A 12,422-nucleotide genomic window follows, 5' to 3' on the forward strand; every position below is an offset into this window, starting at 1 on the left:
AATTCTCTCTTCTCAAACGGTGGTTGAGAATGAATATTGGAAATGGAGTTATATCCTTCTTTGGCTCTATAAATGGGTGTCGGACCTTCCAAACTTCGCCATTTGTTCAATCCCCTAGGTTAAGTGAATACTCGTGCCTTATACAAGAGTTGACTAATAAAGTCCAAGCTATTAGAAGTATACGTATTGGTCTCCCTTCGTCTTGTGACCGAATTATATGGGGAGTAAGATGTTGGATTTGGGTACTGAGTGATCTCTTCATAAAGAGCTGTTATTACAGGGGCTTCGGCGAGCAGAAAATAGGAAAAATGAGAGCAATATGTAGCTAAAGTTATGGAAACCCAAAACCTTTCCGAAGATGAAAACTTTTTTATGGAAAGCATATCAAGAACGATTTAGCAACTAAAGAAAATTTGGCAAGACGAACTAAGCATAAAGAAAAGGGATGTCTTAGAGGGTGTTTGGATAAAAATCCATTAACATTTCGTGTTTTTTTATTAGATACAAAAATATATAGCAGGATGAAAACTAGCATTTGGAAGGCAACTCCATCTTAATCAGTTTGGTGAACAACCAAGTGATGAAATGTGTGTCTAAATAAAAACTGATAATAATAATAATAATAATAATAATTTGCAAGCTAATAGAATCTCTCTTAAATAATATTCCCCATCACTGGTACAATTATTATTAAGATGAAATCCAAATCTAAAATATTACAGATAATATGGGAAATAAAAATATTAGAGAGGGAAAAGAGAAAGAAATCTAATTTAATTTCTAATATAGATTTTAGCAACACTTCTGACTATAATTTAATTCTAAATTTATAAGAACAATCTTAACAATGTGTGCTAGCTGCAAAATGTTCCCACCTGATTGCGGAATTAACACATGAAAAATCTCTCTTTCCTCTATACTAGAGTTGATCATGGGCTGGGCGGCCCGGCCCGACCCGAAGGCCCGTCCAAAAAATGGGAAGGTTTGGGTAAAAATATAGGCCCGAAAAATGGGCTTGGGCAAAAAAACGATGTCCGTTTAAAAACGCGGCCGGGCCTCGGTAAGAGTTTTTGGCCTGCCCTACTGAATTATATATTAATATATTTTTTATTTTATTTTTAATTATTTTAAATTTTTAAAATAACTATTTTTATTATATTGTTAATTTGTGTATTGTTTTAAGAATTGTTTTAGTATTATTTTATTTGTTTTAATATTTATTTTTATGTTTTTAAATATATTTGATTTATTATATTTTTAAATTTTTTATTTAATGAAATAAGAAAAAAAATTAATATGGGCGGGCGGGCCGAGCTCGGCTTAGTAATTTTATTTCGGCTGAGCTTAGACAAAATTTTAGGCCCATATTTCGGGCCGGGCCGGGCCCAAGCCTAATAGACGGACCTAAAATTTTATCTGGGTCCAGCCCGAACCCAACCCGGCCCGACCCATGATCACCTCTAAATGCAGTTGAGAGTATAAATAGAGAGCTAGATTTGGGCATCGCCACCACACCAGGCTCAAACTTATATAGTAATTCCAAAAGGGCCTTTGATTCGCGCTTGAACAGCTCAATTTTCATTTTTATAAACACTTCCAGCTTTTCCACCTGCTATTTATTATTAATCTTCTCTATCAGTTTAACAACAATCTTCAATCCCATTCCTTTTTCTTCTTCTTCCTCTTCCTTCTCCTCCTCCTCCTCTTCCTATTCGATTGTAAAAGGTTGATACTTTGTCACCTCATGAGGTGGTGTAGATCAAACCCAGAATGCCGAAACACTGAAACTAATAAATTTACATATAGGCCAAAAGCCATTGCTTGAGAGTTTCTTTTTTCCTCTTTCTCTGTCTGTTGCCCTGTTTTTGTGTTATTGGTGGTTAAATTTCAATAAAACTAAAGGTACACGCAGAAGGTTTCCGTATTATACGTCCCTCCACAGCTCATCAAAACCCATAACCAGCCTGTCTTCCTCATGAAACCCACTTTCTCTTCATTTCACTCTCTCCATTCTCCGCTCTTTCATCCTCTTATTTCCCGGCACCGGCGTCCACGGTGCCCACGCATGGACTCCTCTTCACCCCCTCACCATCACTCCAATCAAAACAAGACCAAAATTATCGTCACCATGGGTGCCACCGGCTGCGGAAAGTCCCGCCTCTCCGTCGACTTGGCCACCCATTTCCCTCACTCTCAAATCATAAACTCAGACAAAATGCAACTTTACAACGGCTTAGACATAACAACCAACAAAATCCCTCTCCACGAAAGGAAAGGGTTTCCTCACTTTCTGCTGGGGGACTTGGACACCATCGACGCCGACGTGTCGCCCTCGCAGTTCCGCTCGGCTGCGGGTTTAACCATTGCCAACATTGTTTCGCGTGGAAACTTACCGCTTCTTGTTGGTGGGTCCAACTCTTTTATTCATGCTCTCCTTGTGGAAACCTTTGACCCACAAGTGGACGTATTCACCGGGCCAGACTCGGTGAGTCATCTCCTAAGGTATGATTGCTGCTTTCTTTGGGTTGACGTGGCTTGGTCGGTACTGTCCGACTATTTGTGTGAACGAGTGGATGAGATGCTGGAGTCGGGGATGCTGGAGGAGTTGGCTCAATTCTATGACCCAACAAAAGTAGGTGTCCGGGTCGGGTTAAGAAAAGCAATAGGTGTGCCCGAGTTCGACGAATATTTTAGAAAGTACCCTCCATGGGAAAGCGAGGAAAACGGGAGGGTACCAAAGGAAGGGTGCGATCAGGCACGGAAGGAAGTGTACGAGGAAGCAGTGAGACTGATCAAAGACAACACATGTATATTGGCGAAGAGGCAGATAGGGAAGATCATGCGGCTGAGAAAGGCAGGGTGGGACCTAAAGAGATTAGACGCAACCGCGACGTTTAGAGCGATGATGATGAAGAAGAAGAAAAACAAGTCGTCATCACCAGCATCGTCGGACTTAGAATGGAGGGATATATGGGAAAGGGAAGTGATGGAACCAAGCGTGAAGGCCGTGAGGCGATTTCTGCAGTAGGTTTGTCCAGCTTTTTTCCAGCTAATTTTATTCATTCTCTTTCTCTCTTTCATCTTTCTATATGCACACATAAACGTACGTCGGAACGGATTAGGCAGAGTCCAAATGGAAGGGAAAATGGCGACCAATTTTGGACGAGTAGGCCGCCTTTGGTTCCACTTAGTGCCAATGGGGAGGCCGTTAGGTGCTGGGGGCTAAGAGCTATACCACCCCCCCCCCCAAAAAAAAAAAAAAACAACAACAAAATTTTGTAGGTAAACAGATTTTGTGAAATTTTTTTTTAGTTGCTTTCTGCTAATGTTAAGAGTGTAAGTAAAATGGAAGGATACTTTGGCTCGTATGTTGTTATGGTTAAGGAATGTGAGGGATTAGAAAAGAACAAACTGTTGAAATGGGAGACTATTTTATAATGGCCTCATTTTATCAGAATGGTACAAAAATGGCCTTTTATTTGCTTGTTCCTTTAAAAATCCTATGCAAATGGTTGAGTCGCCAATCTCTGTTTTGGATTGCGCCAATTTAAATGTTGTATTGCCTCTAAGTCCACTGTTCATGTGCAGCAAAAAGAATGAACACATACTTTTTAACTTATGTCAATTTGGCCTTTCATACTTTATAGTTTTTGGTCATTGATTTCATGTAAACCTAATGTGTCAACAGCTCTATTTGGAATATTAACCTATACCTAGGTTGCCACGTCGGATGACGTGAAATTTACATCCAACAGAATGATTCTAATCAATGACCCACATTTTTAACCAAACCATAAGCATCAACCCAACCGCTTTAACCAAATAAAAAGAACCCTAAATAATCGCCACTTCAAGAAACTTGAATTGCGGAGATAATTGGTTTGCAAGAACTTGATTTCAGCTACTGTTTTCTTAATCAAACGATAGCCTCAAATGTGTATAAGCAATCGAAGGAATGAATTAGGTCTACTTAACAAATTTTCCAAACCTAAACATATATATAAATGTAGATCGAATTTTTATTCAACAACAATAATTCAATTTCTGTCATCAGTTTCAACAAAGGAGATAAATATATTATCCTATATTTTTACTCCATTTTCAGTTGGTAGCTCCAGAAATAGTTGTCAACTTGATATGTATATATATATGTATATTATATCATCCAAAACGATACCCAAAATATAATTTTCATTATCTAATTGCAGCCCTGGATCCTTGGAACACCAGAGCAATGGTCCTAATGCTCTGTAATCTATTTTTATGACGAGAATACCTTATTTCCAGTTTTGTGCTAAGAAAAAAAAAAGGCTCTTCTTTCTCTCGTCGGCTGAGCTAAGCTTAACTAACTGCTGCCATAAAACTTTGGGAAGTCAATTCTGGTAATTAAATGTCTTTACATTCTTTAAAATGATGGAACGAATTGTCAATTTTCTGCCAGAGCCAGAAATTGCAGATACACACAGTTTCTATTACATTTACTTTGTAATTGAAGAGTGAGTCCATATCAACATACCAATTATTGATGGGTTGAATGGAAAGTTATCTGATACGGTAAGATTTCGAGTTTATATTTTATCTTTCATTTATAAATTTATTAAATATCGAAACGAAAAAATGTGGGAGTCTTTTTATAAATTATGAGGCCATCTACCAAAAGTAAACAGTGAGAAAGATGAGCTCTGGTTATTGACCAGATTTGGATGCTATTAGGTCCACCGTGCAGCTGCATCCAATTGCCTCAACATATGATACGTAGGGGATTTAAAATAAGTAGGCAATTTGAGATTAGGTTCATCACATGCCACATTTATTGGGATTTAAATTAAGTAGGCAATTTGACAAATATTTCACTAAATATTAGATTATTACATATATGAAAATTTTATATATAAAAATAATTATATAAAAATTAGTAAATTTTAATTGGAATGATAAAGTTGAGATTTTAAGACTTTTACATTTTAATTCAAGTTTTACTTATTGTGTGAGTTTTTTTTTTAATTTATTCTATTTTATATGGAATATTACAGGTAGAGATAAACGAAAGTCTAATAAAACTATTTTAACTGTCACTTCATACAAATCAAAATAAAAATATAAAATATAAAATATAAAAATAAGACATTTTAAAAAACAATTTCTTAATTAAATTCCACACACCAACACAACCTTAAGATGACATCACCAGCCTAATTTCTTAAAGCCAGCTTATACAACCTTCGTCTTCGTGCACCATTTGGCTGCAGCCGAAATTAGAAAAGCAATTAAATTATGCAGCAGCAGCTTGGATTAGGATAACTATTGGCATGAACTCATAATTGCCTTATTTTTTTATCCCCTCCACTGCCTGACAACCAGATGTTCCGTTAACCTAATATTTGCAAATATATATATACACTGTATCCGTATGCATGGTCCGCACGTAGAAGCCAGACATCATCTGTAACTTGATTAATCCCTGTTTACAAATCCAATAAATTCAGGGTTAAGGGAATGTTTTGGTTATAACCAAACCACTTGAAGCTGGATTGCCTGAAACAGGACCTGCTGTATTAAACTTGAACATGCAATGCAACCCCATTTGCAGTCATTGTCTGAAAACTGGAACATGCATTTCCAAACACCCACTTTAACCACATACTCAGTAAAAGCCACCATCAACAGGTTTCAATCACATTCAATTCCTCCTTTTTTTCAGTTTTTGGTTCCCATTTTTTTTATAAATTTAGTACACTCACTTCGTTCAAAAAGGGAAGTCCAATGGCCGAAAGTGGAAACCGACAGCACAGGAGGAAATGCTGTTGCAAAATAGCATATCGGGTCTTAATCATAGGGCTGAAGTTAGGACCTTAAATTACTCAACTGTGGATCTCAAGGGATGAAGAATTGAAGATTAATAATAGCTGGTGCAGCAAATAGTTTATGTCACCCACCGCATTAGCTTTGTGAGAAGTGCTCTTTGTAATTAGGTAAAAGACGTTCTCATTAATCTTTTGGCCTAACAAAGCGGATGGATTGACTTTAGCCTAATACTGTGCCATTCCTTTCATCATCTCTAATAATAGTAATGATTTCATGTTTAATTTACAACTCTTTTCCACAGTGCCAGTACCCTTTTTCTTAACCATATGAACGACAATTAGGAAAATAAGTGTTTTTTGGTTGCTAGCTGGCCGACAATGGCAAGGATTTATACCAGTGAACACCATGTTTAATTGTTTTTCTTCTGCTAGAAATGCCGAATATATCGGTAAGAGTTTTTCATACATACTATAAGCTTGTTAAAATGACGATATCATAAATCTTATATTATGATCATCAGCAACTTTTGTCGGTAGCTTTCATGGATTATAAGGAACTATCATTATTATCTGTACATATTCAATATTGAACTAATATTTCAAGCAAATGTATATTTTTTTATGCTATGTTGTTATAATTGGAGCTTATAAATTTCCAATTTGGCATTATATTTATACAGTCAAAATCACTTCCAGCTTTCAACTGGCATCATGCATATCTGCACTGAATTGCTTGGTCCATGTGCAATGTGAAGAAGAAAGTAAACATGACACTTGGGAATGAGTCGGGAGAGAAGGGAACGCCACTAATTAAATTTTTCTAGGTGAATCTACTTGAGAGGTCCCCCTATTATAGGGACTTAATCAAATTAGTCCATCTATTATTAAAAAGAATCAAATAAGGTTAGTATAGAGTTATCATTTATTGTTTAGCAAAATTATTGTTTTTAAGGCTTTTATGGTTTTGTAAATGAAATTTTTGTTTAGAATTGATCTACAATTAAAAATAATAATTTTCAAGATATTTTTATACAGTAAATTTTAGCTCTAGTACAATTTAAATTTATTTGATTTTTTTAATAGTATAAGGGCAAAATTGAGCTATTTAATAATAAAGGGACTAATTTAAAGACTTTTCAAATACTTTAACCGTATTCCTCGTCTCTAATTCTATTCAAATTCATTTATTTAAACCAAATTTGACGAAAAAATTCACTAATCCAAATTTGATTCGCTTTTAATCAAAATAATTTACATCTAATTTAAATTTGATCCTCTTAGATTAAATTCATTTCGTTTTAAGAAATTAATTTAAGAAATACTAGTTATAACATAAGTTATTAGTATATATTGGAATTTATTAAAGTATGAAGTATGCAGCTACAAATTAGTAAAATGAAAAATTAAGATTGATATATTATATATTGTGTTAGGGTATTATAAATCAAAATTTTAATCATAGTTGTAAATCAATCTTACTATTTTATTTTAAATCAAGCCATTAGATTGAATAAATAGTATCATTTTGTTGAATTTTTTATAAGCAAGTTTTCTTGTATTATTAGCTTGGTTTCCTCCTTAAGCTAAACCATTCAATTGAATAATTCGTTTAAATTTACGTGATTGATTTTAAAATTGTCAAATTGGATCCGAATAAATTGAGTGCCCAACTTGAATAATAGGAACCTGATTTGGACTTATATAACAGTACTTGAATACTGTAATTGTGAAATCCGATACTTAATAAATCGAAAATAATCTAAATTCCAATTTTAATCCAAGCCTAAATATACTCAAAATCCTAAAAAGGAGTTGGATTCAAATGGACTCTCAAACGCTCTCCATTGCTGGTGTTAATGATGACATATGAGAATTATTTGAGCCAAGAAGTGTAGGTGGCAGACGTGCAAAGAAAGTGAATTTTAGGGAAGAAGAACCTCCCAGTGGTGGCCGAATAGAGGTGGACCGAACTGGAAGGACAAGGATGTCTTTCAGAGAAAAAATCCTTAATCTCTCTCAAAGACAATATAAATGGTCGAGTGACAGGTGAAGATGATGATATAGAGCTACTAGAGAGTGATATTATTAAAAGAGATGGCAGACGAGGTGCCTTCTCTCAATTTTTTTTAGAGGATCCACTCCTTATTCCAACAAAGCATGGAAAAGGCAATAATTGTCAAACTCTTTGGGAGAAATATAAGGGTTAAATCCCTTTTGAATGAAGTCAGGTTATGTAGAAATCCTTTTTACCATTGAGTACTCTCTTTCTAAAAATATTTCGCTTTTTACCATCACCAAATGTGACTCTGCCTTAATTCTTTTCTTGGAAATCTTTGAGGTAGCTCTTGTTCTTAATCATGTGCCTGAAACACTCATTATCGATAAACTATACATGCTTAGTAGTGGCCTTTAAGGATCGGTGTGCAACAATGAGAAACTTTTCATCCTTCCTTCTCCAGACAAGCTTCTCCTTCCGCCTTCTATCAATTACAGCTCGAGCTGCAACAATAGATGCAACAGATTGCTTTTCCCTTAGTTCCTTCAGAAACATGCAACACCTAGGTTTGATATGACCAGGGTACCACAATAGTGACATACAATCTTATAGTTGTGCCTATAACGATTGCTTATGTGGACAATCTCTAGCTTTATGGAACACTCAACTTGATTAGCAGCTTCCTTGGCTTTAACAAATATTGTTAAATTCACCGTTTTGTCACCTTTGTCAGCATACCCCATATCACTTTTTCTCTTTTTCCAACTATAAAAATCTCATCTACGTTTTCATTGCTTGATCCTAGCCTTTTCAAAACAAACTAAGCAACTACCAATTCCTTCAAAGTTGCTTCAAGTTTGGCAGTCCTTTTTAACGGTCCGATTTTCAATGGTACCGAAAAATGCAGTTTTAGACCCCATTTTCGTAAACCGGGTATGTAATTATAAATAGGAATATTTACGAAACTAATATAAAAATATGTTGAAGGATGGTTGAGTAACTTTATCGATTTATTAGTTAATTAAAGTTCAAGGACTAAATTGTAAAAGTCTAATCGCTATTTAATTTTAATTAACCAAAGGCTAGAAGGCCTAAATAGAAATTAATCAAAGGTTTAAAATGTTAATTAAAACATTTCTTTAAATACGTGGTGGTGGATGATGATGGTAATTTCCACTAAGTGTCATTAAAATCTAAATTATGTTAAGTAAACCATGATTTAATTAATTAAACAAGGTTAATTATCATTTAATTGAAGTATAAATAGGAAAAGATAGTGGAATTCTATCATCTTCTTTCCAGTTACTACTTTCCACCATAGAAAAAGTTTGGAGGAAGCTTTCAATCCCTTGAATATTCGGTCATACAATTAGGTATGAAATTCAAGTCATCTTCTTGTAATTTTTACAAATTTGTGATCAAATGATATTAATTTAGTGTACCAATTTAATTAATTATTAAAATTTTAGGGAGTTTATATTGTTGATAAATTGATAGATATTGAGCTCAGATTATGAAAAGGACTACATTGTAAAGTTAATCTAGTTTGTTTGTTAAGTTTGTAACATTAGGGACTAAGTTGAACAAATGTAAAACTTGTTATGAAATTATATTAGGAATAGAAAGTGCAAGTCTTTAATGAAAATATGTGAAATGAGTTTGATAATACTCTAGATCGTCATATTTTTCTGTGCTAATTGCATTTTTATTTTGAGTATGATTCTACTAATTTGTGCTATTTATGGTCTTTTATCTTTTAGGGACTAAATTGAAGGAAAAAGTAAATTTAAGGGCGAAAAGCATGAAATTAAAGATAAATTGGGCCAACATGCGACAGAGGGAAAAAGGTGGTGCCGAAAATACAAACATGGAATACCAAAGGACAAAAATGCAAAAGAAGAGATTTTATAGCATAAGACTCTATTTTAATTTCAATTATATTAGGTTAATTATTAAGGATTTTTACTTAGATTTAATTTTAGGATTTAACTTTATTTATCTTTAATTATCTTTATTTATTTGTAATTATCTTTTAGAATTTAATTAGGAATAGATTAGGTTTTCTAGTGCTATAAATAGGGGATGGAGTGGCACATATTTGACATCTTTTTTTTTTTTTCTGTAAACACTCCCTCTCCCAAAAACTCTGTCTTTTGTTCTCTCCATATTTTCTTCAATAAAAATCTCATTTCTATTATATTTATTTCTTTCCCAAAAATCATGAGCCACTAAACCAATCTAGCCGAAGATTGTCAAAATTCCCCAAAAAGGTTCATGAGGTTTAGAACCTGCGCTCAGCCTTCTCAACAGGGTATTCATCGCTTCTCCGCATTACAGGGCTGACGTTTCCGTCCATGTCCCTTAATAGGTGATCTTTTCAACTTGTGAAAGGAACGACCGCTTTGTACGTTTTGGGAAGGTTGCACAGTCGGTTCGTTGGCTTTCTGCGTCAGAGGTTGGTGAATCCAAGAGACAAAACGGCGTGGTATTCGCCGTTGGGAAGTAATAATCTGACAGAAGATAGTCCCACAAAAGCAATTATTGGCTAGAGTCAGGCTCCACCAAATTTTAAGTCTAAATCCTTGAAGTTGGTGGTTGTAGGCATCCTCTTCCACTATAACTGGCTTATCCTGCTCGAGAAGAGTTACTTAAAAGCCAAGGATTGAACCCAAGGCGGATCAAGAAAACAGGAGGCTGCAATCTCGCCACATAAGAAACTTTCTCTTTTCCCAAACTCTGTTTATTTTTATTCTTCATTTTAATTTTCACAATTTATTTAATTTTGCAATTTCAGTTCAACTTAAAATTCTGTTTTTATTTTTCCAGATCGAAAATCTTAATTCTTTTTTTTTTATTTTTCAGGAACACGAGTTTTCTTGGCCAAGGAATTGTCAAGGATTTCAAGAAACGAGCATTCATACAATCCGGTCCCTGAGGCTTCAACCCTACTTCCCCTTTACTGTTATTTTTACTATTTTACAGGGATTAGGATATTTTTGGTACTCTCAACGACCGCATCAGAGTTTTAATCCGAAGCTAGGAATTGAAAGATATGTTTATCTCGAGTGCATGGACTAAATTGAATAAAATATAAAATATGTGAGAAATAGATAAATGTGTTTAATTATGCTCATGCATCTTATAACATTGTTTGATAATGTTTGGTATTGATTTGATATATAAAATATTTGTATAAATCAAGAATTGGATCAAATGGAACTAATAAAACAAAAGCAAAAATTATGGATTAGGCCCTGAAAAATCCACTCGTCTTGTATTTTGAATAGGTAAGATCATATGGAACTTACTATCTTATCTTGTGTCATAAGTATGTTTTTTTCTTACTTTGAGATATATATATATATATATATATATATATATATATGTTTGAGTATAAGTTGAAATGATAATGAATTTGGCATACATGGCTAGTAATTGATTGAATTGAAATGATATGTGATAATGTACTATTATGAGAAAGTACACGGTATAAATGTGAAAACCTAAATGGTTACAGCGTATGGAAACGTATATGTGATCATTTACAAGGTATGATATGTAAATATGGGTAGTTACAAGGTATAAACATGTAAAAATGATTGTTTACAGGGAATGGTAATGAGATATATATATAATTGATGTCCATTTGAACTTAGTAAAAGGTTTGAATACGATTGGCATGCCAGTATGGTCATATGTGTACTTGTAAAGGATATGTGATTGTATAGAGATTATTGCAGGTTATATCGAGATCTAGCATCTGTTGCGGATCATAGAGTATGTATGTCTCTATAGAGACGTTGGTGTGGTAAAGGGGTGTATTTGAAAATGTTTATACATTTGATGTCTACGAGCTTTGCATTACGGTGCACTGGTGTGGTATAGTTTAAGCTCTTACAAGCTATCTAGTGTGGTGTAGTTCACCCGTGTATCCGAGTCTATTTTACTAGGGTTCCACCGATGAAACATTAATTGAATTTGGAAACTTGAAAATGTAATGAAATGGATTTTTTAAACCAATTTGATATGAAATTCACTTGAAATTGGTATAAACTTATCGATTAATGATAGAATATGACACTTAAATGAATTGTGTGAAATTGGTTTAAACTTATGGATTGGTGATAGAATATGACATTGAATGAGTTATATGAAATTGGTATAAATTGGTAATGTTTTAATTTTTTTCTTATAATGTTTGATATGCATTAATTCTTATGCTCACATTGTTGTTATTTTAAGTGTTATGTCCTAGAAAAATTTATGCCAAAACTATGGTAGTTATTATGCTCACCTTTAAGAAAGGTAAGTGTGTAATTTTCCATTTACTTACTAAACATTAAAAATGATTACTTTGATTGTTTCTCCTACTTGTAGATCGTCCACTTGCGGAACTCTCAGAGTCGGATCTTTGTGGACATCACATTTTAGTCAAATCAGTAGAAATTTGTTCATTTTGGTTCCTAAAGTTATGGCATGTATATAGGGTCATTGTGTTTTATAATGATCATCATTAATTGTGATTGCCTATGTTGTGTTAATGGCTAAGACTATTATTTGGTAAGTTTTATATATTGTCTAGTATAAGTCTAATTTGATCATATCAATGTCTTTTGAATCCT

The 12,422-nt window shown here is 34.0% G+C and overlaps 1 protein-coding gene across 1 annotated transcript; it reads left to right on the plus strand.

Annotated features, from left to right (window-relative positions):
- The first annotated feature begins 1,504 nt into the window (after positions 1-1,504).
- On the plus strand, positions 1,505-3,672 carry LOC108460038 (adenylate isopentenyltransferase-like). Its single transcript, XM_017759419.2, has one exon. The coding sequence runs from the start codon at positions 1,976-1,978 to the stop codon at positions 3,026-3,028; it is 1,053 nt and encodes a 350-aa protein (XP_017614908.1). The 5' UTR covers positions 1,505-1,975; the 3' UTR covers positions 3,029-3,672.
- Positions 3,673-12,422: the final 8,750 nt, after the last annotated feature.

Source organism: Gossypium arboreum, chromosome 4 (genome assembly GCF_025698485.1).
Source record: "Gossypium arboreum isolate Shixiya-1 chromosome 4, ASM2569848v2, whole genome shotgun sequence".
Lineage (NCBI taxonomy): Eukaryota > Viridiplantae > Streptophyta > Magnoliopsida > Malvales > Malvaceae > Gossypium > Gossypium arboreum.